General features: G+C 40.4%; 1 protein-coding gene across 6 annotated transcripts in view; it reads left to right on the top strand.

Annotated features, from left to right (window-relative positions):
* LOC134227502 (homeobox protein prospero) overlaps positions 1-25953 on the top strand; it is a 352970-nt gene extending 327017 nt beyond the window's left edge. For all 6 annotated transcript variants that reach the window (XM_062709046.1, XM_062709079.1, XM_062709071.1 and 3 more), the window contains 2 exons: positions 22217-22361; positions 22449-25953. In XM_062709046.1, coding sequence (XP_062565030.1) covers positions 22217-22361; positions 22449-22628 — 325 coding nt within the window. In that variant the 3' untranslated portion in view covers positions 22629-25953. The remainder of the gene's footprint in view (positions 1-22216; positions 22362-22448) is intronic.
* Positions 25954-27750: the final 1797 nt, after the last annotated feature.

Here is a 27750-nt window from a genome sequence, read left to right as displayed (position 1 = left end):
GACGACATCAAGTAGTTGGGGCGTACTGCTCCTTAAGAGCAAGAGACTTCACAGCAGCCGCCGGAAGCGGGAGTGTGAAATAGTGGAAACATGATAATCGTTGCCTAATCAGCTTGTAATTGTATGCACAATTACACCCAGTTGACGGCCAGCTGTGGAGTGCCGCACGAAACAAAAGCAGTTTTGCCATGCATCTATGATGCATTGCCGCACAATAAGTATCATAGTTGGTTGGATCGGCTGCATTTGCAGCAGCAGTTCCATGGTTTGTGCATCACAAGGGAAACCCGACGAAGAGATTTTCAAATTTAAATACAAATATTAGTCATAATGCAACTGTCATTAAGTTTTTTAAAATTGGCGGATGGTAAATCCACAACTGCATTCAAGTTGCAGCTCTCGAACAACCTTTCCAATCATCAGTCTGTGCGCCTCAAGTGCACTTATTAGTCGGGTCAATCTACCCAAACCGAACTCCCTGAAGTCGGTCACACGTACCGTTCACATCCAACATACACACAGAATCCATGTTGGAGCCCACCAGGCATAGTCCCTCCTTTTCTGAACGACAAAAACGGATAATGTTTGTACGTTTTTTTTTGTGTTCACGTGTCACGTCCCGGTCGCCACCGACCGCTTTGCCCACCATCATCTTTGCATTCCCATTCTCGCATTGCTCCCAGAAGGCGCGTGGCCGCCCTTACACTGTGCTATGCAGTCGGAGCTCCTCAGCCATCAGAGCCATCAGAGAGCAGGGCTGTCATGCTTTGTTTTCTCGTTATTCATTGCACATTATGTGAGATAATGTCGTTTTTTCATGTTACGCCTCGCGAACCCCGTTTGCCAAACTCGTCGTCGTCGCCGGATTTGCCTCCGTGCCCGTGACGTATCCACTTCGGAGGGCAAAGACGTCCGGCGACAAACGACACGACGGTCGGTGCGAGAGCGGAAACGGGAAGAAATTTTTCGCGCGACCATCATTCACTGTCAGGCCTCCAACAACACACACACTCACCCAGCTTTTGTTTGAACGCTCTTCCCAAGTGATACTTGGCGTGGCTTGCATGCATGCATATTATGCGGGAGCTTTCGCTTCGGCCAAGTTATTTCGCCAGGGCATTAAAAATTCATCAACGCTCCTCTGGCTGGCTCCCGCAACCGTGCATGCAGCGCATCCTAGCGGCGGAAGCGATCACCATCCGGTTGCAGTTCGGCTTCTCCAGTACGAATGAGCAGCCTCCGGCTGCTGGATCTCTTCCAAGTCATCTTCCATTTTTGTCGACGATGACAGCCCGCTCGGCAGTTTGTCCGCCTCCGTTTACGTTCGAGGATTAGCAAGCTCTCGAAAATATTGATGCTAATGAAGAGTCCCACTTGCATAATTGACGCCGCTTCAGGTGACACAGCAGAAACATTTCAAAATTCGACGGCAACGCTCGGAAACATTTCAACCGCCAACGGTCGAACCCAGCGATGCATGCTGCCTGATGCCGCCGCATTACGATCGCGTTCCCATGATTGAGGAAACAAAAGCCGAACTAATAACTCACCAACCGAAGAAACATTTCTTTCTGCCCTCGAGAGAAAAAAAAACGCACTGTGTAATAAGGCAATAATAACGAACTTTTCATTTCGGTCTCCACGTTTGCTGAACCCTTCGAATAAGTCACCGACCGGCTGATACGCGCACACATATCGCACCGATTCTCACCCTCCTGATTAAATTGAAGAACTCGGAATTTAAATGCCCTTATGCAATAAAAACGTTGTATACGAAGACGGAGACGAAGACGACGATGAAGGTAAAGGGACGACAAAAGGGAGTTCCAGCTGAGTACGCAAACACTGACTGATGTGCCAATCTTACGTTTGTATGTTTGGGTCCTTTATTTTTTCACGTTAGATTCAGGGCAACGATACGGGAATCGGGAATCTTATTTAGCGGTGGCTTATGAATTCGGCGAGTAGGAAAAAAAGACGATTGTGACAGTTGGCTTCTTGGCGCCCAACATTATGGGAATCCGGTTGTTTCTTAATTAGTTGTTGAGTGGATAAATAGTTTGAAACTAACTTAACTGAGACCAAGGCCTAGGAATGCTTTGAAAGAGCACGCATGCGTTACGAAACTTGAACAAATAGCCTGCAAGTTACTTCAAACCCATTTAATTCGATCATTTGTAATAATATGCTTTGTTAAATGAAGTCTCACACAAACATTATTTTAAAACAGAAAAAATTTCGGTAAATTGTTTGAGTTGATTCATTTGAGATTTTTACGAAAAAATCTTCTGTTTTTCTTTTCTCGGGCAATTTACCTTATCGGTAAAATTTTTTTATTCGCTCAATCGATTCTTTGGCTTATTTCAGGTCAGCTTTCCCAAAAAACTCATATTTTTTTACGCCTCTAAATATTTTGAAAATATAAAACAAAAATCGCTGTTTTTTAAGATTTGCCTGATTTTGAACGAACATCTGGTGAATTTTTCAGGCCGGTTCACACGTGCAGTACTTTGTTTTGTTTTTGTTTTAGATTTTAAAAATCATTAGAGTCTTCAAAAATTATGGTTTGTTTGGGAAAGTTGACCTTAAATAAAAGATTAAGCCAAAGATTCAACTGAGACAATGAAACGAGATATCATTTTTGATGGGAAAGGTCAATTTTCGCAGACAACTCTTCTGAAAATCAGCATAAATTTGTTCTGAGTTCCCGCGATTTTTTTTTTCTTTTCAAATTGAAGAAAAAATGGCCGGAAATTCTTGTGATTTTTTACGGAAAGTTTTTCAAGATTTTCATGAAAAATTGTTCAAAATTTTCAAAATTTATTTTATTGAATTTTCGTGAAAAAATCTCAATAATATTCACGGAAGGTTTATTAGAAATTTCACGGAAAATTCTTCTCAATTTTTGTGGGAAATACTTTCGATTCTTCTTCGCACAACTTCGATACCTCCACTGGAAACCTCTCTAGACATACTTTTCTCCCGAGCAACCTTTCGAGGCATTTGACTGTTCCGTTTTGCACGACCTGAATGACTCCGCAGACTTAAACTGGAAAACGAATCTGATTCGGAATTGCTACTGAGCGTATCAGGGGCTTTCTATGTCTCGTTCCGTGCCTTGCCTAACGCTTCAACAAAACGGTGATATGTCTGGAAGCGAGATCCGTAGCTCTGACAACTTGTCTCTAAAAGTGGCATAATGTAGGACTCGATGACTTGTCATTATGTCTCACACTGACTCACCTTTGGATTTTGTGTTTCGACGAGCAGCAATCGTTCCCTCGCGATTTGCGTAACAGACACAGTACGAACCTGCGAAATACCCGGCTTTAAAACTGTTGCCGACTTGTGAAAAACTCGTCAATGTTCTCATCTCTTCCCAAGAAATTTTCCACGCTAGACAGTCAGATGAAGGACACGAATTGTGGACCCTTTTTTGCCTCATTTGTTGGGCTCACTTTTTGTGCTCAAAACATCTTTCGCAACAGTATTACCACGGACAAATAGACGTAACACTGATAAAGTTTCGACTGTTTTCGAGTTTTACACCCATCGACAATAAAGAATAAATAATTCAAAGGCGCGCATCGTATACTTTACATTTGACATCAATGTGCCTCAGTAATAGCTTATTCAGATTACGAGCATTTACGAGCATTTTTTACGTAATATCATAAGGAATGAAAACAAGATGAGTGAACTTTGACATCAATATATTCTTTATCATGTCATTAGGTTCGTAATCTGTATAGTAGGATGCCAATGAAAATCGACTTTTCGAATTTCAATAACGGGTAGTGTTCAAAAGTTTCATCTCCTCGAAAAAAGTCCCCATGCAAAATTTCAGCTCAATCGGACTCAAGTATTTAACCAAAACGGTCAAAGTTTGTTTTTTAGTGTTATCTCTTAAACGATTTTTTTGAAAGACATTTGGCATAAAAAAATCGATGTCGAAATAAATCCCAAAGTCCCAAAAAGTCAATCATATTCAAACTTCCAACGTTTTATGCATATTTTTTCGAGATTACGCCAGATCTCGACGTTTCATGCATTTCTAAGACATCCAGCATCTAAAAAAAATTTCGAATTCTAAAAAAAATTACAGGTCCCAAAAATGTTCTAAGGGAAGATCCATAAAGTACGTCAGGCAAAAAATTGCGATTTTCAACCCCCCCTGCCCCCTATTTTTTTCAATATTATTTTTAATAGAGAATGATTGTCGTGAGACGTTGTACCTCCAAATTCTATATAGCAAACCGCGTTTTGTTTGGGTTAGTCTGGTTCATCTGCTGAACCTAGAAACGTCGATCAACGGAAGAGTGGTGCAGTGGACGTGGTTTGATCGAAGTTCCTCAGTTGTGATAGGTGTCTTGGTTTCCTGAGGCCAGAGTTCTTCTGATTCATAAACATATTGTGATCCACGAATTATTTGAGCAGAAATCAGGACCGGCTCTCCATTTTATGGCCAAGGCAGCGGAATTTATTCCAGAAGGAACCCATCTCCATTCCTGAGCATCGGTTACTGAAATTATCTCCCCAATTCGTACAGCATCAAATTTGTCGAATCGTCGATGTTCTGACCATATCCAGGCCAGTACAGTACTAAAATCGCTCCCAGAGGGCCCTGCGGCTTATGGGATAAGTATGAAAGCTTTGAACGGTCTTTTAGAATGGCGGCTTTAAATTCCAAGCGTGGAATGGATAACATCTTCAGCGGAGCTACTTTGGCTTTACCAATAAGTGCTACTCTAGTTCCGTTTTCCGTTTCGAGTCGGTAATACGCAACACAAGCATATGCCGAGTCGCTTGCATCGACGAGGGCGTGTAATTCGAGCCGGTCGAAACTTGTAGGGAACGGATCTTGGACATAGCATCGGAGAATACGTAATGTATCCAACTAGGGGAAATAAGATACCCATTGGTGCCAACGTTGGAAGAGTTCTTCGCCGATTTTTTCATCTCAAGCAATACGGGATGCCCAAAAAAATTACATCAACACCTTACCGTGCACCCGAAAGTATGACACAAAGCCCAAAGGGTCAAACAAGCTCATGACCACCTTGAGAAATTCTCGTTTAGAGGGAACGTGTTGTTCGTTCAGAATCGGCTGCAGATCGTTTCGCAATGCTAGCGTGTAGGTGAAAACATCGTCCTCTGACAGCCATCGCATTCCTAGCACAGATTCGCTCGCACGAGAGTAAAGTCCTTTAACTATCCTGGTTCGATTTCCCCAGTTCGTTACGGCACTTATGGTCTGTTGGATAAGAAGTTTCGTATCTCGAAGCCGCCTCTAGAGTGAACGTACTTAACGTCGTTTACCATCTGTACCGCCTTGTTGACTGTTCAAAAGCTATCAAGATAGTCGTCGATATAATGGTGCTCTCTGATGGTGACTGTAGCTCGAGGATAGTATTCGTGTTCGGCGTTCACGTTTTTCACGTTTTGCGCCATGGATGGAGAGCACGTCGACCCGAACATCGTTACGTCAATTGCGCAGGTCTGCACCGCTTCGTCTAGGCTGGGGCGGAACAGGAACAATTGTGCATTTCTGTCCTCCGGCTGCAGCTTAATTTGGAGAAACATCTCCCGTATATCCCCAGAAACAGTTACTGGAAATAGTCGAAGAGAACCTTCGGCAGAGGTGTCAGGAGATCGGGCCCCTTCAACAAATAAGAGTTGAATGAGACGCCTTTAACTTTAGCTGCAGCGTCCCAAATCAATCTGATTTTACCCGTTTTTTCGGTGTTGTGACAACTTCCAAAGGAAGAAACCAGGCTCTCCGTTGATCAATGGTAGCCCGCTCTGCATCGCTAATCGAAACCGCTCAACTGTTCTCGTAGCCGCTGCATCATCGTTGGAGCCTTCTGCAACCTTTTCTCCAGTAATTTCATACGGCGTACACGATGGCCTTTTGCAGTGGAAGAGGACCTGAGGGTATCAGAACGTCGGCTCCAGGGGCACGTTCACCTCAATTTGGGAGATTTGTGCCATAACCTGAGGGCGCTCAATGTTCAGGACGACTGTAAGCGATTGACCCAGGATCAGGCTATTTGAAAAATTGAAAGCAAAAATGAAACAGCGCTGCACGTGTAAACTAGCGAACTAGCCTGAATAATTGACCTGATGATGGAAGTTCTGAAGAAGTTTTAAAAATAGTTAGAGTGTAAACAAATTCTGGCTCGGGAGAAAATTAGGGTGAATTAAGTTTAAAAACCAATTGGGCGAATAAAAAATTCTAACGGAATAGGTCAATTCGGAGTTCTTTCTCAAACGTCCACGTGTGCGTCATTATCGGGCAAGAAGATGACGCCTGTGGGATCTGGCTGGAGTTCGTTTTAGGTAGCACAAAACTGTTTTTGAGGGTTAGTACTTTGTAGTGCGACTACGAAGCACTTTGCTGCACTTTTAATGTTGCTGCTTGGCGGTAAACGAGTGGCACAAGACGAATCGAACTTTAATCTGGCGTCACTATCGTACGATAGGTGCGCGTTTGGATAACAAATGTCAAAATGACAATAAAAGGATTTTCTCTCCAGCCGCAGTTTCAGTGCGTTACCATGTTCCATGAGATCGTTGATGCCTTGCCGCCAGCTATCACGTGTACATTCTCTTCTAATGCTTCGTATTGTGGAATGTTCTTCTCTACTTCAAACGCATGAACTTTGTTGTAATCTTGTGGTTGTTGATATTGCTTTTCCTACCGTGCAAATTTGTCTAAGTACCAAAACAAAATGCTCACACGTCCAATTGTTTAGAAATTGGCACCTTTGCACCTTTTTTTCACACCCCAAAAAACTTCTTTCTTGCAGTGGAAACGTCATCCATTTCTGGAGAAACCAGTGGGACAATATTTGTTTTGCATGGGAGTAGAACACGGAGAAAAATTTGCAATACCTTGATTACTGGCGTAGCAAAGGAGGATCCATGCAGCGCACTGTGTGGAATTGAAACACGATGCAGCCCATTAACAAGCATCCGCGTGTCGTCATATTTTGGTCAAACTTCGACCACGTTTTCCGTGGTCGAACATGGTCTCGCCGCTGTCGCAATTGCCGCATTTCTCGTTCGTGTTTTTCTTCCCCAAGAATAATTTTTCTTCCTCCGGAATAGAAGGTTCCACAGTAGCCACTCGGGGAAAGCTCTTTCCGGTTGTCGCCGTTTGTATGCATCCCATGTGCGTGTGACAGTCCAGTCGCTATGATGAGGCTCGAGCGTATCAATCGATTGCATCTCCTTGAGGCAAATTCTTGATGGAACTTGGCAGTGTTGCGTCACTCACGCCATCTGACCTTACAATTCAAGAAAAACATTGAACGAAATTGTCCCCACGGCCCTCAAAAGACCAGTCATGGTTTGAGTTAGGCTTCGGTCCGATTCGCGAATTAAAATCAAATTAAACTTAAAAGTGACAGCTCGGAAATTATGAAATCCGCCGCTCATAAGAATGGCTGGTGCTACACAGCAAGACCAACAAAACATCTATCAAAAATGATTCAATATCTGTCAAAAATAATCTTGCTCTGCGAGCAGGGTTTTTTGAAAATTTTCGAACTGTCACTTTTAAGTTGAATTCGATTTTAATTCACGAATCGGACCAAAGCCTTAGGGCCGATGCCCACGTAGCGGTTTTCCAACGCCACGTGCACGCAGCGTTAAAATAACGCTGGTGTGCATCGGCGTGGTGACGCTGCGTTACCGCATTTTCCGGTGCACACCTGCGTCTTTTTGACGCCACGTGCACTCTGCGTTGAAATGACGCTACGTGGGCATCGAGCCTTAGTGTGCTTACTTCAAGGCTCAAAGGCTTCTCTTGATCGAGTACCCTGAGGCGAAGGGTCTTTTCTCTATAGACAGTAGGGCGTAGGTTGACTACGTGGCGTTAAGCCAACTCTTAGGTTACCTCTCCGTTGGTCAAATCGATAGCAATGCCTACGGTGTTAATTATTGTGGATTATCAATTGGGCGAAGAGAACTGCCACCAGTAAACTGGAAACGGGTTGCAGAGAACTCTGCAGGGCGGCAAATTATGTCTTGAGTAAGAGAAGTGGAAGCCTCTAATCTAGGACCAATAATCCGCTCGGTGGGGGGCTGAAGTTTACGGCCACTAGCGGAACAACAAATCATGCAGCACTAGAGAATGAAGCAAGAAGATGTTGTACTCAGACATGGCAGGTCCTAACCGCGGAACCAACAGCTGGTTATGCCATGAGCCGCTCGATAGAAATCGAGAATCCGGCCGCGGAGCTATGATTGACAATAAGTGTTTCGAATAGAATCGAATGCTTGGTCATGAGTTGAAGACCTGGGGGTTATAGTGAATGATAACGCAACCCAGGGTGCGGTAAACCCTAGTACTTCCTGACTTCGTGACGATTCAGTCGAATAAATACCTCTTTTATGAGTATTAAATGGGAAATAAAAACAACCCATTTTTGTCTTTGTAAATATAGCTTTATGTTGTTTTGTGCGCGATTTCAACATAAAAGGATTAAATCCGATTTGAATGTTTGGCTCGATTCTATGGAACCTACAGTCAAACCTCCATGAGTCGATGTTCTATATCGAAAAATATTCTATTGGTTACTGTGATGGTCCCTCCAAACAGCTTTCCAAAGATTTTCTCTTCCATTTCTCGATGTTTCCATGAGTTGATGGTCCCTTCAATATCGTCTCATGGAGGTTTGACCGTACAGTTACTCGATATTGAAGAGACCATCGAATTGGGGAGGTATCGAGATAGGGAACACATTTATATTTTGTTCAGAGCATTTAGAAACCAATACAAAATTTTCAAAACGACTTATCTGCTTTCGTAAACAAAGATTCATACGTCGATTTGACGAAGCTGATACCACACCTACGCAGATCAATACCATCAACTGGTAGCAGAAGCTTTCACCTACGTATTGATGGCGTTGGTTTGCATGGGATTGCCGACAAATTTTTGACAATCGAAGTTTAAATCTTTGTTTACGAAAGCAGATAAGTCGTTTTGAAAATTTGGTATTGAAATATGGTTTAAAGTCATTTAGTCTAATTCCATTTGGCCAAATGCCGTTTGGCCGAATAGCTAAAATTGTTTCCTTATTAAGTGAAGAGAGAAGTGAGGAAACAGAAAGAAAAAGAAAGAAGGAAAAGGGACGAAGAAATAACGCACAGTTACAACCCACTTCTCACTCCTTGGTCTTCAGTTCTCACTACTCATTTCTTACTTCTCACATTTCACTTCTCGCCTCTCACCTCTCACTCCTAATTTTCAGCTCTCACTTCTTACTGATCACTACTTACTTATCACTTAGCAATTCTCACTTCTCTTTTCTCAGATCTCATTACTACCTTCTTACTTTTCACTTCTTGCTTCTCATATCTCACTTCTTACTTCTCACATCTCACTTGTCACTTCCAACTTTCACTTTTCATTACTCACTCCTCGCTTTGATTTTTTCACTTCTCATTTCTCACTTTTTACTTCTCTCTTCTCACTGCTCACTACTCACTTCTCACTTAGCACTTCTCACTACTCACTTCTCAATTCCCACTTCTCACTTCTTACTTTTCACTTCTCACTTTTTTCTAACGAGGAAAGAAGGAAGAAAACGGAAGTAAGTAGAAAGAAGAAGGAGGAAAGAAAAAGAAATAAAGGAAAAGATAGAAGAAAAGAAAAAAGAAAGAAAATAGGAGGAATAAGGAAGAAGAAAGCTCACTCAGCACTTCTCATTTTTTTCATTCTCTCTTTTCACTTCTTACTTTTCACTTTTTTTCGCACTCCTACTGCTCACTTTTCATTTCTCGAATTTCTTATTTCTTATTCCTCATTTTTCTCTTCTCACTTCTCACTACTAACTTAGTACTTCTCACTTATCAATTCTCATTGCCCACTTCTTACTTCATACTTCTGACTTTCCTCTTCTCTGTTATCACTTCTAACTTTTAACTTTTCATTACTCACTTTCCTCCTTTCGGACTTTTCACTTCGAATTTCTCACTCCAACTTCTCTTTTCTCATTACTCATTTTTATTCACAATCTAAATTTATTTTTAACTATTCGACCAAACGGCATTCGGCCAAATGACCCGAGACCGTGTATATCGTGAATGTGAATCGTTTGTGACAATATGGATCGAGTTAGCGAGGTGAAAGTGCATTGGAAAATTATTTCGACTTCCAGAGAATATCGAGTAATGGAGGTATCAACGTCCGGGGGGAACAGAGTATGCTAGATTCAAAAGACTTTGAATTTCAACGAATAAGGGAAAATATGAAGTTACAGAACATTGAGTTGGGGTGAGTTCACTGTATGGAAAAAGGTTTTCGGAACTTCAGGGAAAAGCTTTTGCTAAAAACTGGTGTGAATTATAATTCAAATTTATTCTGAATGTAGAAAAAATTAATTATTTATTCAGGCTAAGGCTGGAGTGGCCTCCGTCCATGGCTGAACGTCGCCAACCACGCAGTCTATGGAGGGTCCGCCAATCGTCTTCCACACTGATTGATTGTTCCATTTTGCTTGCTGCGCACCTCGTCATGTACCCTTTGGATCGTAAACGAGAACTTTTTTTACCCGGTTCCTTTCAAGCAGTACAGTACGGAGTCCAGAGATTGATACGAGCGCGTGCTACGATTTTCACGAAGTTCGTTCAACTATTTGACTTCACTAACGTCATTGATATTAGGGTCTGTTCACAAATTACGTAACGCAAAAATCCAAGTTTTTGACCCCCACCCTCCCCCTCGTAACAAAAAGTAACATTTTTGGTACCCCCTACCTCCCCCATGTAACGCGTAACTGTGAAAAAAAATTTCCCTTCTCTGAAGCATTCGGGTCTTGGTATTTTTTGAACACTGTTAGAATAGGGACGGCACATGATTAATAATCAAAGATATCAAGAATGCAACAAGCAGAAACAAAAATAGAATTTGCGATCATAACCATTTACATTGTTTTGCGGAACTGTGGTGTCGAGAAATACAATATTCGCTTGGTATTTTTACGCATTTCAGTCCCACTATGTTAGCATGCTTGATTTCGATAATGATTAATATATGATAACGATAAACAGCAATTACTTCAATCAGTGATTAAAAAAAGACATCCAAATAAATTTTTATTCGCGTTATGCGTAACATTTGGTAGTACCCACCCCCTCCCCCACCTTTTAGTGTAACAAAGTATAACGCAAGTTGGACCTCCCCCTCCCCCCAAAAGCGTTACGTAATTTGTGAACAGACCCTTATGGCACGAAGCTTTGAGAAGATGGAGGAAGCCCGCATCAGAATGAAGAGGCAAACTAAGCGGATAGGACTAGTCATCAATACGTCGAGCAAAAAGAGGCTCAAGGGAGGACAACGTAAGACTAAAGTAACTAGATATAATGTCTGGTGAAAACACTAACAGGTCACCAATCGAACTGTCATTTGTGGGATCCAATCGAACATGACGCTTCAAATGGGCTTGAACCAATGGAGAGTATTCAGATAGTGCTGATAAATATATTGGAAAATTATTCCAACAATATAAAATGGTTGGACTCTAGCAAAAGATAAAGGAATTTGGTCTGGGATTTACTAGTTGAGCAACATTTTATTGATTTTTCGGGTGTCTAACCGTTTTCACTCTGCCAGACTTTATATCTAGGGACTTTACGTAAGACACCCACCACGAGTTTGTATTAAAGTCACTAGATGTAAAAGTATGGCGGAGTGAAAACGGTAAGATTTTCTAATCAGAAAAAAATACTAGCAAAGAAATTAGGAGACGCATCGTGACATGAAATCTACCTTACTCTGGGCTCCATTAAAGGGCTCCGATCGAATAGAGTTCGCAGCCATAGCCTGACTATCTACAAGGAAATGTGCAGCACGAATATGATATAATATAACAAAATAATGAACAGAATAAACACCTCCTGAATCGAAATTCTTCCAACGTAGACAGATTTCGAATCAAAGGATCAAAATCCGTGCAGCTATTTTTTGACTAAATATTAAAATTGAAACAGACAGATTGACTACTCCAGCCCTTTAAATAGTTTATTACGCACCTTAAGAAGCATTCCCTTTTGATTTGTAACTCACTGATCTTTCTTCACTTATTGTGATTGGCAATTTAAACACATTTACATTAAATACAATTATGGTCAACACGCGAACAAACGGCACAGGGTTTACTGGGTGGAAATTTGTTTTTGATTTGTGTTGTTCTAATTTCAACGCCTACTTTTCATATCAATAGCCTACTGTCAAATATATGGGGAGGATATGCTTCAAAGCTGTACAGATTTCGGTTTCTCCGGAATGTTTCGATATTCTTTTTCTCAATATGTTTCTGTTGCTCATTACGACTCGATTAAAGCAAAGTATGACGTCTCCATCTCACATTACTGCTGACCATTACGATTATTAATCACGTCGTTCGAAAACGTAAACTCAAGACAAAACGAATCAGGCGTACATCCCATCTCATTTCCGGTCAAGTATTCTATTTTTAATTCCGCTAACTACTTGAGAGAGTCTCCCATGCATCACGTCTTCAAAAGTCCTACTGACATCTCCCTATATTTTTTTTTAATTTCAATTTTTTTCCATTCCTGTCGAAAGAACGCATTAGCTGGCCACACAACTCATTCCCGTCAATGTGGGTGTGTTTGAGATTTTCCGTCGATTGCTGTACGTTACGATAAAGGGGTTAAAACATGGCAGAATCTACAAAATCACATCTGGTCGAGTCGCATGCAAATAGCTGCGTTAAAGCCCCAAACACAATGTATTCGAATGCCGTACCCGTACACGTCAATGACAACAACTACCGAACTGAGATTTGAAAATTGGCCCGTTATTGCGATTGATTCCGTATGCATTCTGCTCGGTGCTTTTTGCGAGGGTGCAAAATAAATGCATCCCAACTCTTTGAAGCAAGAAGTCCAACCCACCCGGCACTTGAACTTGTCTCATTTGTCGATGAATGCGAAAATTTCCTTCTCTGTTTTTTGACGTGGTATGTTTTTTTTTCTCCTATTTTCGCCAACCATCAGTTAAAAGAACCCGTGGTGGCCGGAAGAAAACGGCCTCCTCCTAATTAGCGGAATTACATTAATTAAGCAATTTTTAATTAAGTTTACTTGCGGCGAAACTTTACCTTCGAGATTTGGTCGTCCTGCCGAGTCCTTCTTCAGCTGAGGCGAGGCATGCATTCTGTTTCGCTCGTCGTCAGCGAATTTTAGCATTTTTTCGTTTGCTTGTTTACAGTGACGAAAGCTTCTTGGAGGCTCGGCCGCCTCATCAGGGATAAAGGCAAAGGAAAAATCGTAGCAAGTGGTGGCCGTCGTTGGTGGGTAAAGGATTGCTTTCGTAGCACTCCAAAGCGATGACGCCTTGCCACAATTCGTTACGGCGTGAAGTTGGTAATGCTTTCTGATGAAGAATGCTTTGTTTTTGTTTTACTGCAAGCGCAATGTCCAACGAAGCATATTTTCTTGACAAAGATTGGCGAATAGAATCGCCAGTTATGTCGACCTAAAAAGTTCGTAAAGGTCAAAATACGATCAAAGCACAGCAACATTCAGAAGGTCCGAATTGTGGTTATTCTTGTCAATAAGCTACGAAAAATCTTATTCCCATTGTTGTTCTAGAAAATGTATCTTTTGTGATTCCCTTTAACTTTTAGATCGCACCGCATTCAGGATCGTTCGTGCAATATATGATAGTCGAAGTTTTTCAACATGTTTCCTAAAAAGTAGAAGATCGCCAGTGTAAAAATATTTGCCCTCAGACGAATGATTCGCTTTGGTGAACGTATTTATGTCTGTAGAAATGTTTGTACAAACAAACACATTTTTCCATATATTTTTTTCCGAGCTTCCAAATTGAGCATTGCGGGATCTCCGTAGGAATTAAGTTACGGGATAGCCTTCAAATCTCATACCTGTAGATTTTCTTACCGTCCGTTCAGAATTGAATAATTCTTTGCTGGACGAAACAAATGCAAAGTTGCAGCAGCAAGTGCAGCGTATTTTCTTTCCAGATTAGCCCGTTCAAATATTTGCCAGATAATCTCGTTGCATACTGCCATCAAGGCAGCCAAAGAAAGCACTCGGCCTCAGCCCAATGAGCCGAAAGAAATGACAATAATCCGATAACCGCAAACGGCCCACGTCTTGCAGTCCCCGGGCATCGTCCCTGTCCTTTGAACGGGGTTTTTCTGCAGATTTATAGTTCCTCCGGTTGGTTAAGAGTCTGGAAGAAAACACGCTCCACAGCACATTTGAGTGCCCAAGAAGCAACGATAATAGCGTTAAGCCCATGTGCAGTGTGCTTGCCGGTTTTCTTGTGTCTCGCTTGCGGTGGGGGCACCATCTGCAATTATACTTTTTTACCCTAAGGTTCCGAAACCAATCATCTATTTGTTTTGGCAGTTTGCTCCGAGGCAAGTCCGACCGGGCAAATTTAGCCAAACTAGAAATACACACATGGACCCCAGGAAAAATATTCCTCCCTGAGCCACTTGCCGCCCAGTCGCTGGCGCTTTGGCTCTGGCTCTGTCCGGTCCGTTTTTATTGCGGTTCCGAGGGTGAACCACACACAGGCATCGCCTATTCCCACTTCTAGTAGTTTCGGCACTCTTCCCTATAGCGAACGCATCCCGGCTGGTTGGCCCGGGCTATCTATCTCGCACATGCACACAATGGGCTTTAAATTGCAATTGCACTTTATCGCAGAATGGGACTCGAAAATTTTGTGCCTGCCTCGGCAAAAACGCACTCTGCCTATGTGCTACGCCTCTATGTACGTACCACGACGACGACGGCGGCCTTTGTTCATTGCACGCAGCAGTCACAAATTGTTCCCCACTCCAGGAACCAGAGGTCCAGGAATTAATCGTTCCACTCCGGTTCGGAAACTCGGATGCACGTATGTGGTGCATCCCCATACGGAGTGATGCACTGAATTGCCACGGCGTGCACACACAAAAAAAACCCTTCTGTCCAGTCGCGCCATCTATTCGACCGGGTGACAGCAAACGAACGATCGAGAGGAGGCTGATGTCGAGCTGAGCCAAATCCCCCAAAACACAGACCCAGCGCCAGCACCGAGGGCTTATACGTAGGATTCTTCACTCGGCTATAGATACGAAACATGAAATGCATTTGCGTGTGCAGCGTGGTGCACAATCGCGGCGTCCCCAGGTCCAGCCGGGGCCGTTCCGTTCCAGTGTATTTGCCAACGGTGTGACAAAGCAGACATAATAACAAATGCTATTAATTCTAACCGAATATGGATGCAATTTATTTCCGAGGCTTTTTTTGTGTGTGCGTCCATCAGTCTGAAGGAGCCTGGCGACGGCACAAAGCGGCGGCGGGGAGGGCATTTTTGCATTTTTACTCGGGGACTCGGCGTCCGGTCCGCGCGTTTGCGGATTGGTCGTTGGATGAAACTTCGCCCTCGCACTCCGCGCTTTCATCATCACGCGACGATGAAGCCTATCGATAGAGAGCTTTTTCTAGCGAAATGATGTCCCCCATCAAGGGGATTTGCATGCCAGAGTATCCTCGGCGCAGAAGATGGAACCGACGACGACGACAACGCGTAGTGGCGGGAAGTGGCGCGGGTTGGGAACTGACCATTCTGCGATTTTTTTTCCGCCAAGGCACACATGATGAATGTGAAATTTTCGCGTGTTTGCATTCGTGTTTCAAAGCTGCATCGCGGCTCTCGGTGGGATTGGTGATGGCGATCTTGCCGATTTGTTTTTTTTTTGCTGCGGCCTCCGATGCGTGGAAAAAGTGCATGTGCAAGTTAACTAACATGGGAAACGTGTCCCTAAAAAGCGACAACGGTGTGGTGGGCTTTGCATTTTAGATTTTCGGCGAATGCGTTTTGCGGATGCTGCGGGACTCGATTTGGCGGTGGGATGGCGGTTGCTGGGCTTCAATCCTAAAATCCCACCCATCGCCCACTTAACAGCACATGGAAGGCTGCGTACGTGGATGGATTCCGAGCCGAGTGCTTTGGGATAGCAGGCATCCAGGGGGGGGGCGTGTTTACGAGGCCTCATCCTCCCAATTGTACTGAGGGACCCATTGGCCCGGGTACAGATCGATCCGATCGAACACCGTGATCCTCCCGTTGAACAATTTATTACTGGCTTACAGCAGTGTATATTGACTTGGGGCCAACACGATACATAAAGATACAGCGTTTTACCAACGGGCACGCGATCCTCAGTATTGTATAAAGTCGAGCTCATGGGAAGTTTTCAACTATAAATAAGTAAAATGTTGAGTATATAGTATAAAAAAAATTTGTTGTTCAAGGAAGGAAAAATCATTACAAATTTCGCGGAAAACTTATTCATATTTCTACCAAAATCATTCTAATTTCTATTAGAAACTCATTTATTCACATTTAAACGGAAAATGATTTAAATAACAGATGAGAATCAATTCAAATTTGCACTGGATTGAAATGAACCAATTTCCAAGGTTAATTCATTGTAGCTTCCACCAGAAATTCATTCAAATTTCCATGAGAAATTCATTCAAATTTCCATGAGAAATTCATTCAAATTTCCATGAGAAATTCATTCAAATTTCCTAGGGAAATTCATTCAAATTTTCTTGATAAGAAAATTATTTTGAGCTTTTTAGTGGAATGTTTTCACCTGTCATAAGACGAGTTTATACCATCCCATTGAATTCCACCACTTAATTGTATCTTGACAGATACGTATTTCGACCTCAAAGGTAAGGCCGTCTTCAGTGTCTCGTACTTGACTCGACTTCGAGTCGAGTCAAGTACGAGACACTGAAGACTACCTTTGAGGTCGAAATACGTATCTGTCAAGATACAATTAAGTGGTGGAATTCAATGGGATGGTATAAACTCGTCTTATGACAGGGGGCAAATTTTCTTGGGAAATTCATTCGAATTCCCTTGGGAAATTCATTCGAATTTCCTTGGGAAATTCATTCGAATTTCCTTGGGAAATTCGTTCGAATTTCCTTGGGGAATTCGTTCGAATTTCCTTGGGAAATTCGTTCGAATTTCCTTGGGAAATTCGTTCGAATTTCCTTGGGAAATTCGTTCGGATTTCCTTGGGAAATTCATTCGGATTTCCTTGGGAAATTCATTCGAATTTCCTTGGGAAATGCATTCGAATTTCCTTGGGAAATTCATTCGAATTTCCTTGGGAAATTCAGTCGAATTTCCTTGGGAAATTCAGTCGAATTTCCTTGGGAAATTCAATCGAATTTCCTTGGGAAATTCAGTTGAATTTCCTTGGGAAATTCAGTTGAATTTCCTTGGGAAATTCAGTTGAATTTCCTTGGGAAATTCAGTTGAATTTCCTTGGGAAATTCAGTCGAATTTCCTTGGGAAATTCAGTCGAATTTCCTTGGGAAATTCAGTCGAATTTCCTTGGGAAATTCAATCGAATTTCCTTGGGAAATTCAGTCGAATTTCCTTGGGAAATTCAGTCGAATTTCCTTGGGAAATTCAGTCGAATTTCCTTGGGAAATTCAGTCGAATTTCCTTGGGAAATTCAGTCGAATTTCCTTGGGAAATTCAGTCGAATTCCTTGGGAAATTCAGTCGAATTTCCTTGGGAAATTCAGTCGAATTTCCTTGGGAAATTCAGTCGAATTTCCTTGGGAAATTCAGTCGAATTTCCTTGGGAAATTCAGTCGAATTTCATGGGAAATTCAGTCGAATTTCCTTGGGAAATTCAGTCGAATTTCCTTGGGAAATTCAGTCAATTTCCTGGGAAATTCAGTCGAATTTCCTTGGGAAATTCAGTCGAATTTCCTTGGGAAATTCAGTCGAATTTCCTTGGGAAATTCAGTCGAATTTCCTTGGGAAATTCAGTCGAATTTCCTTGGGAAATTCCTTCGAATTTCCTTGGGAAATTCCTTCGAATTTCCTTGGGAAATTCCTTCCTTCCTTTGAATTTCCTTGGGAAATTCCTTTGAATTTCCTTGGGAAATTCCTTTTGCATTTCATTCGAATTTCCTTGGGGAAATTCATTCGAATTTTTCTGGGGAAATTCATTCAAATTTCCTTGGGGAAATTGATTCGAATTTCCTTGGGGAAATTCATTCGAATTTCCTTGGGAAATTCATTCGAATTTCCTTGGGAAATTCATTCGAATTTCCTTGGGAAATTCATTCGAATTTCCTTGGGAAATTCATTCGAATTTCCTTGGAAATTCATTCGAATTTCCTTGGGAAATTCATTCGAATTTCCTTGGGAAATTCATTCGAATTTCCTTGGGAAATTCATTCGAATTTCCTTGGGAAATTCATTCGAATTTCCTTGGGAAATTCATTCGAATTTCCTTGGGAAATTCATTCGAATTTCCTTGGGAAATTCATTCGAATTTCCTTGGGAAATTCATTCGAACTTCCTTGGGAAATTCATTCGAACTTCCTTGGGAAATTCATTCGAACTTCCTTGGGAAATTCATTCGAATTTCCTTGGGAAATTCATTCGAATTTCCTTGGGAAATTCATTCGAATTTCCTTGGGAAATTCATTCGAATTTCCTTGGGAAATTCATTCGAATTTCCTTGGGAAATTCATTCGAATTTCCTTGGGAAATTCATTCGAATTTCCTGGGAAGTTCATTCGAATTTCCTTGAGAAATTCATTCGATTTTCCTTGGGAAATTCATTCGAATCTCCTTGGGAAATTTAGTTGAATTTCCTTGGGAAATTAATTCGAATTTAGTTGGAAATTGATTCGAATTTCCTTGGGAAATTCATTCGAATTTCCTTGGGAAATTCATTCAATTTCCTTGGGAAATTCATTCAATTTCCTTGGGAAATTCATTCGAATTTCCTTGGGAAATTCATTCGAATTTCCTTGGGAAATTCATTCGAATTTCCTTGGGAAATTCATTCGAATTTCCTTGGGAAATTCATTCGAATTTCCATGGGAAATTCATTCGAATTTCCTTGGGAAATTCATTCGAATTTCCTTGGGAAATTCATTCAAATTTCCTCGGAAAATTCATTCGAATTTCCTCGATAAAATTCATTCGTATTTCCTCGGGAAATTCATTCGAATTTCCACGGAAAATTCATTCCAATTTCCACGGAAATTCATGGGAAATTCATTTGAATTTCCTTGGGAAATTCATTCGAATTTCCTTGGGAAATTCATTCGAATTTCCTTGGGAAATTCATTCGAATTTCCTTGGGAAATTCATTCGAATTTCCTTGGGAAATTCATTCGAATTTCCTTGGGAAATTCATTCGAATTTCCTCGGGAAATTCATTCGAATTTCCTCGGGAAATTCATTCGAATTTCCTCGGGAAATTCATTCGAATTTCCTCGGGAAATTCATTCGAATTTCCTCGGGAAATTCATTCGAATTTCCTCGGGAAATTCATTCGAATTTCCTCGGGAAATTCATTCGAATTTCCTCGAGAAATTCATTGGAATTTCCTCGGGAAATTCATTGGAATTTCCTCGGGAAATTCATTGGAATTTCCTCGGGAAATTCATTCGAATTTCCTCGGGAAATTCATTCGAATTTCCTCGGGAAATTCATTCGAATTTCCTCAGGAAATTCATTCGAATTTCCTCAGGAAATTCATTCGAATTTCCTCGGGAAATACATTCGAGTTTCCTCAGGCGATTTATTCGAATTTCCTCGGAAAATTCATTCGAATTTCCTCGGAAAATTCATTCGAATTTCCTCGGAAAATTCATTCGAATTTCCTCGGGAAATTCATTCGAATTTCCTCGGGAAATTCATTCGAATTTCCTCGGGAAATTCATTCGAATTTCCTCGAAATTCATTTGAATTCCCTCGGGAAATTCATTTGAATTCCTCAGGAAATTCATTCAATTTCCTCAGGAAATTCATTCGAATTTCCTCGGGAAGTTCATTCGAATTTCCCGAGGGAATTCAAATGAATTTCCCGAGGAAATTCGAATGAATTTCCCGAGGAAATTCGAATGAAAATTGAATTCTGCTTCCAAATAACTACTTCCACTTTATCAAAGAATTTTTTCTTCACAATTTTTCTAAGAAAATCCTATTCTAAGAGGAATTCTGTTCAAATTTTTCAAATAAATTTCTTTAGATTTTTTAAAAGTAAAACTTCTTTCCACTTTTCGAAGGAAGTTCATTTAATGTTTCCATAAAATTGCATTAAATTTTTCAATGCACTTTTCCGATTTTGCAAAGAACTTTTTTTTCTTTATTTAAAAAAACAATCGATTTTTTCAAGGAATTTTATTCGATTTCCAGGAAGCAATTTTTTTTGGTGTTACATAAAAAAATCTTTCCGAAATTCCCAATTCTTTCAAAAAAATCTTCCAGTTTTTTTCATTTTTTCAAACAGAATTCTTTCGATTCTTTAAAGAAAATATTCTTCCCATTTTTTTTATCAAATTAATTTATTTTTAAAAACGAAAATAAGGAATGCTTCAGATTTTTCGAAGAATGTTATTCTTCATGTAAAAAAAATGTGGGCTTCGTGACCGTGCGGTTAGCGACGTCAATTGCCTAGACGCATGTGCTATGCAGTATGGGTTCGATTCCCGCCCCGATAAGAAGGAAACTTTTCGTGATACGGAAAATTCTCTGCTTGTCCACTGGATGTTAAGTGTCCTGTCCGTTGTCTAGGTGCTAAATGTTCAGTCTGTATGACCTCTGGTCGAAGACGGTGTTCCTGTTTTTTTTTTAAGTTTTCGATTTTTTGAAGGAATTTCTTTAAATTAAATTAAATCAAATTTGGCCGATATTAATATTTAAAATCTATTTTGTCTCCCCCCCCCCTCGAATGTTTTTTGCCAAACAATAATGTTTTGAGGGGGCAACAAAATAAAATTCAGATAATTTTGAGGATTTTCAAAACATTCTTTAACAAATCCGAGGAGTTTTTTTATTTTTTTAATTTTAATATTTATTTTTTATTATCTCCCCCCCCCCCAGTAGGACAAAAAGTCAATTAAATATTTGTAACGGCCTTAAAAGGCTAAAAAAAATAATTTATTTTTCAATTTTTCTAAAAGAAATCCTCTGATTTAAGAAAAAAAAAATTTTCAAACAATAGTTTTTGTGATCTTTAACCCTTAAAGGCGCAAGGCGATTTTTTTAGAATTCGTCGGAAATATTTTTATCGTAAATAACCATTGGAATTATTAACATTAAACATATTTTCGGTTTGTTGTTTTAAAACAACATTGCGCATTTAAGGGTTAAGGGATTTTTCAACAAAAAAATAATCCAATTTTTCATGGGAACTTTTTCCGATTTTTCCATAAACAAATTATGATTTTTTTCTAATTTAATTCCCCATTTTTTTCAATTTTTCAAAAAAAAATCTGTCGAGCTGTCTCCGATTTTTCTAAGATTTTAATAAAAAAAAATCTGACAAATTCTGCTGATTTAAAAAAAAATCCGATTTTGCATAAACAAATTCATCCGATTTTTCAAAAGAATTTCTTTTGATTCTCAATAAAATTGTTTTTGATTTCTCAATTGAAATTTTTCCGATTTTTCAAATATTTTTTTTTACATTAAAAAAAATTCAAAATTTTTTTAAAGATTTTTTTTTGATTTATTCAAATTTTTCGAAGAAAATATTTCCGATTTGAAAAATATATTTTTTTCAAAAAAAACTCTTCCGATTTTTCAAAGAGAGTTCTCAGATTTTCAGAAAAAAATATCTGTGTTTTCAAAGAAAATTCTTCAGGTTGATCATACTCCATTTTTGAAAAGCAGAGAATTATTTTTGGAACTGGATCATTATTTTCGACGAAGTCTTTTCAGTTCCAGTTCCTATCCGCTCCAGTTACTATTTAAGCTATTTCGAACTCCAAAATTTCTCGTTTCTTCGTTTGCTCGTCCTACTCAGTTACAGATTATCAAATACGTAACAGAGCTAATTTCTTACGGAACATTATTAGTTCGACCATTGAAAACTAGAAATCTAGGTCGTGCAAACAACTGAATGATGATTTTTCCGATGCAAATAACTGTGCACAAGAAGTATTTGAATTGCTGTCCCAGGAGTGGCGCGCTTCGGCTGAGTTAAGACGAGATTCCTCACTTTTATTCACATCACTGACTCGACAGTCACCGTATGGTACACTACAACCGAATGACAAACATCGCAAAAGACAATACCCGCGTGAAAAACGTGACACATTTTGTACCTGACTTGCTGCTACCGAGTTTCTAATGATTCGACATATTCTTGACTCCGCAGGGAATTCTACTACATTCAAATGGAGAAGTACGCCCGGCAGTCGGCAAGCGAAGGTATGAAGAACGTGGACGACATCCATGTGAGCAATGACAGCGAGATCTACCGTGTGCTCAACCTGCACTACAATAGGAATAATCATATCGAGGTGAGTCAAACGGTCTAACAAGTAGAATGATTGGTCATTGCGTTTCAAAATTGTTCCCAAATACTGATACACCACCTCCTGCAATAGGTGCCCCAAAATTTCCGATACGTCGTTGAGCAGACGCTGCGGGAGTTCTTCCGCGCGATACAGAGCGGGAAGGACACCGAGCAGTCGTGGAAGAAGTCGATCTACAAAATCATCTCCCGGTTGGACGATCCGGTGCCGGAGTACTTCAAGTCGCCCAATTTCCTCGAGCAGCTGGAGTAAGTTTGGCGGAGCCGGAGGTGTGCCGTCTACCAGCAGCAGAACAAAACAATAAACCTAATACAATAAACACTAACAGTAAACAACATAGAGCAACAATTGATTGGCGGATGGTGGCGGCGGAGACAAGAGACATTCGCCAACACTGCCCCCCAACAACTGAAACCTGCAAACACCGAATCAATAACCAAAATAACTGAGGGTAAAGAGTAAATAATAAATTTAAACAGAGGGAAAACAAAGACAAAGATGAGAAGTTACTTTATTAATTATAAATTTAAAGCAAATTATACAAAATTGTTATCTAAACAAATTTAAAGCAAAAAGAAATTTAATTTTAGAGAAAGTAAAAGTAACGCAAAGTATAAATATATTGTTTGAAACAGTAAGAGGGAGAAGCAAAAAGAAACCAAAACCTTAAAACCAAGAACAAACCATCTAATAAGCGAAAGCATAAGACATAAGAGAAGTAACAACAATTTGTGGTTCCTAATAATGTAGTGTGCTTACGTCCGAATATAAAAAACAAAACAAAGAGGAAACAGTTAAGAAACAGTCAGGTGGAAAGCAAAATTTAAAAAAAGTGAAACAACTAAAGCCGAAACAAAACAGTACTTATATGAGACTCGGTATACTCGCGTTTAGGCCTTTATTTCAGAACACTACCCAAATTTTAACAAAACAAAACCATTCGAACTAAGTCAGCGGAATAGATGTTTAAAACTGATATTCATCAAGAACACAAAAAACCTCCAAATTTAAATGTTTTGAAAACGAAACAAAACCTCGAAAACAGAGTAGGCGAGTGTATCGCGTGTGGCCCCACATTTGGCGAACAAAAGCAGGAAAAGAAGGAAACATTATCGGATCGACAATTTCGGGAGATTTGAACACCAATAGCGGAGCGGAATTTACGGAATTTCCAACGTGACGTGGCAAGGAAGCAAACAAGGGCGCGAAGCTCGCGCCATTGTTCGCGGGAGAGAGTAAACTGTATTGCAACTAGGGACGTTCTTTCGGATTGCAAAAAAGAAAAGAAACACTATAAAAATGAAATACAATCATCTTCTAGTAAAGTTAGACGATGTGGTGGGAGTGGCGACTTTCAGGAGCAGTCGAAACTTCTGAAGCAACCAAACACTAAAACCATGTGAAAAATGGATAAAAATATTGTAATTAACGTTCTGGAACCGCGGGCCCCCTTATGAAGGGGTAGCTCGGGCGGTAAATTTGTTAGTTTTTTTTCTTTCCTTATTATGTTCGAACTTGTTTATAAAAATTTGAGTTGTAATTATTCTCGGGTGGAATTCGCTCCCAGCTTGGACCGGGTTGGGAACCCGGTCCAAGGTGGAAGACAATTCCGTCCACACTGTGTATACTAATTTAATCGAACCAAGACAATGATGGAGAAGAGTGAACTTTTGGCAGAACCTAAAATCATGAAATACATAAACATAACTATAAACGAAAATCAATTTTTTAGATCTAAGAAAATTAGCTGGAATAGGCACGTGGTTGGCTTCGTTTCAGCAAACGCAAAGGGTTGGCGTTACGCACCGTTACGCAGCGGTCAAGTTGCGCCGATTTCGAAAAAAAAACATAAACTTGTAAATAACGGAAAAGAAAGAATGTGTGAGATTTATTTATTTTTATTTTACGAACGTGGTTGTGTAATAAATTATTGGTTATTTCCTGGACAAAATTGTAAAAAGTTGTAATCAAAATTTTTAAGTCGAAAGAAAAGGACGACCAACATGCGGCTGTTTTTTTGTTTCTCAACGTCGACGACGCGCGCGCACGGCGGGAACTGTTTAGGTAGTGAAATTTGTTTTCGTTTCTAAGTACCACTATTTTGGCATCAACGTTTAGGCTCAAATTTTTAAAACTGGGAGAGAAAAAAAAATGTTTCGGCTGTTTTGGGGAGGGGCTTTTGGTTTCGCTTGCGCGGGTGGGGAACACATTCATTTGGGCGACCGAACTGTTTGGTTTTTTTACGGTGCAGGGATTTTCGGCGTAACGTGGGTGGGGCGATGCGGTGATGCAACTTGACTGGTGTAACGCTGCGTTAGGTGAAGATCGAGTTGTTTGCGAACGGAAGCAGAGGAAAAGCAGCGCGTGTCCATTCCAGCAAGGTAAAACATTGTTGAAAATTGAAAAACAAAACTATTTCGGCATAAGTGAGGAAAACAAATTTGGAACTAAATATTTTGTAGATAGTATTGTCTGTGCAGTCTAATCATTGAGGCATAAACATTCCAAATTCAAGAGACATTGTATATTTTTTAACGTAAAAATTATATTCGTAGAACATAAGGGCGATACCTTCATTGTATTGTTTAGCGGGTAAGTCAAATTTTTTGCTTATTTTTTGTGTTTTAAGTTTTTTATAAAGCAGCTGGAAAAAGTGAGTCACATTGGTATCTAAACCGGTTCGAGTTCCGGAAGTGGTCTTTCCAAATTCGATTGTCGTTGCACAAAGCAAACTTTTAGACTAATTGCACCACTAGAAATTATCAGCAATAGAATAAACGGAGTTGAAATTGGCACTCCGATGAATTGGTCTACCAGAAAAGGGCCGCTACTTGCAACTAAAACCGGCTTAGGATGGTCAGAAAAAGTGACTTATTTTGAACCAGCGCCAAAAATCTAAATCATACCAAAGTTAATCAAAGGTAATCGATAAGTTTCCCCACTAGTCTCTAACTATATGAATTATCACTTCGACTGAGTTATATCGATTTTTCACCTGTCCTATTATCCGTTACTTTATGAAGCGGTGAGGGTGAATTTCTTGTAGAAGAGAAGAAAGGATGAGCAGCAAATGCAAGAAATAAGGTACAAATGGTGTACGTTTTAAGAAGAGAATATCATAGCAACTAGCGGTAGTAAGCGTAACCTTTTCAAAGCAAAAAATTTAGAACGATAAACAACATTTAATTGTGAGTTTCCTAGTCTTGTGTATCGAATAAGTTAATCGTTTCTGGAAAGGATTCAAGCGCGGACACGCGAGTGGAATAGCTTTTGGCAAACGAACACTCTGAACGCTAAACCAATCACACGGTTTTATTGGAGAAAAAAAAAACAAAATAACATTGGAAAAAATTGTGTAAAGCTAAATTCTAGCAAGTAATTTATTCAGGGCGTTTGAAATTATTTAAACCGTGTTGAAAAGAAGCAACATTGTAAAATAATTTATTTAAAGTATAAATTTCAAGAAAACTGGTTATTTTTGTAACTGAATAATGAACTTATTATTATGATTATTATTGACATTAATGGAAAATGTACAAAAAATAATAAATCTAATCGTATGAAAAGTTAATCAAAATTTGTTATAATTTCCGAAACCGAATTGGCAACACTTTCTTCTGTTTGAATTTCTCGAACACGTATCTTTTTGGTTGGTTACTTTTCGTTCCTGTTTCGTTGATTTCAAATGGAGCAGAAAGTTCAGGAGATTCATAGTCCTTAAAGCGTAACTATATTTATATCATGCCTTCAAAATTTTAACGACAATGTAACTGAAAATGTGATATTAAAAATAGACCTCTCGTTAGGGGCGTTCGGGTCTGGTTTGACGAACCGCGGAAGCAAACCCAAGCACCGGTGAAGGCACATTCTTAACGGCACGGGGGGCGATCTTCGGCTGAACGAATTCGAAAGCGAGCACCCGATCTAAGGTTCCTATTTAGATATAAAAAGCAAACTACTCGACCACTAACCTAATACCGATGGGTGCTGCTTTCCGGCACGGGACGGTTCCGCACCTTCCCAGCTCAAATGCCGATGTTGTCGCACCCAACGAACGGCGTCCAATTCCGTAGTGCTGTGCTCGTTCCACAAGGTGTCATCGCTTCCGATTCGGTTTGAGCCGAGCGCTTTCGTGTCTTTGAGAACGACGACTTCAGACGACGGTCATCGGAATGCTTCAGCGCCGTTCGGTTCAAGCATTCGGACCCGCGGCCTCGTCTGCCCGAGAGAATAGTAAAAATTAAGGGAAAAATTAGCTTTCGGTATCTCAAACTTTAATCGATGTGAGTCGGTTTCGACTCGACAAGAAAAAAAAATACACAAACTTTTGGATATGTTTAGGCGCGTGATATAGTATGCAATCAATGCAAAAAAAAATGCATGCAAACATTGAAACAACTCTTAACATTTTTGGGCGATTGACATGCAAAATTTGTTACTAGTTTTTTGGCAACCAAGACAACCCTGACGAACCTTTCGGAAAGACAAGCAAAAAGGCATACTTTTCAATTGTATTTATGAGTTCGTTTCGTTTCTGTGTAGTGTGTACGAATTGAGGTGACAATCGGTAGAAACGGGTTTGGATCGATCGGAATGGGTGTGGAGTACTTTGAAAGGACCATCTCAGGGAATCAGGGATAGCGAGTGGATCGCAAGTGGCCTTAAGAAAATCCCAACGAAAGCCACAGCACAGCGCTTCGAGACCCAGTGACCAGCAACAAACACAAACAGACACAGCAGCATAAATGAAAATAGATAAGGCATTAGTTCATAAGCAGCTCTCAACTTACAACAAATACAATATAAATGGTAGTGTTACATTATATTTGATTATTCAAACCAAGATATATCTTACTCTTATTAATCAGTGTGGTTTAAACAATAGTATTGCAAGCAAACAAACAATAGCCTACTCTCATCATAAACAATAATCAACCATAGAATCGAACAGAATTTGAATTACAACCACGACTCACTGGGTCCGAAGGACTGTTTGCACTCGGTGCAGAGATTTGGACGCTGTGCTGCGGACCTCCCGCCAACGCAATTCCTCGGCCGACAAAGGAACACTTTCGAACGATTTCAATCCGGTTCGAAGTCCGTGCAGATAGCACTGGACCTTGGCTCTGGGATACCCGGCATGGAAGGACCCTCGGTCGGACCGGCCCAACTACTTTAACAAAATATAACACAAAAGCTCAGACCATACCCCCCTCTCGGAACCACCGACGGTTGCGGTTCTTCGGTCTACGTTGGCGTGCCCCCTAACTGTTCGGCGCCGTCAGCGTCGGCAGAAGCATCAAAGTTGTGGAATTCTGTGGTTTTGCGCGATTTTCATCACGGTCCATAACTTTCCTGAACCGTGTGGCCACAA

This window comes from Armigeres subalbatus, chromosome 1 (genome assembly GCF_024139115.2).
Source record: "Armigeres subalbatus isolate Guangzhou_Male chromosome 1, GZ_Asu_2, whole genome shotgun sequence".
NCBI lineage: Eukaryota > Metazoa > Arthropoda > Insecta > Diptera > Culicidae > Armigeres > Armigeres subalbatus.
The sequence above is the reverse complement of the archived record's forward strand: the minus strand, read 5'-3'. Positions and strand labels throughout refer to the sequence as shown.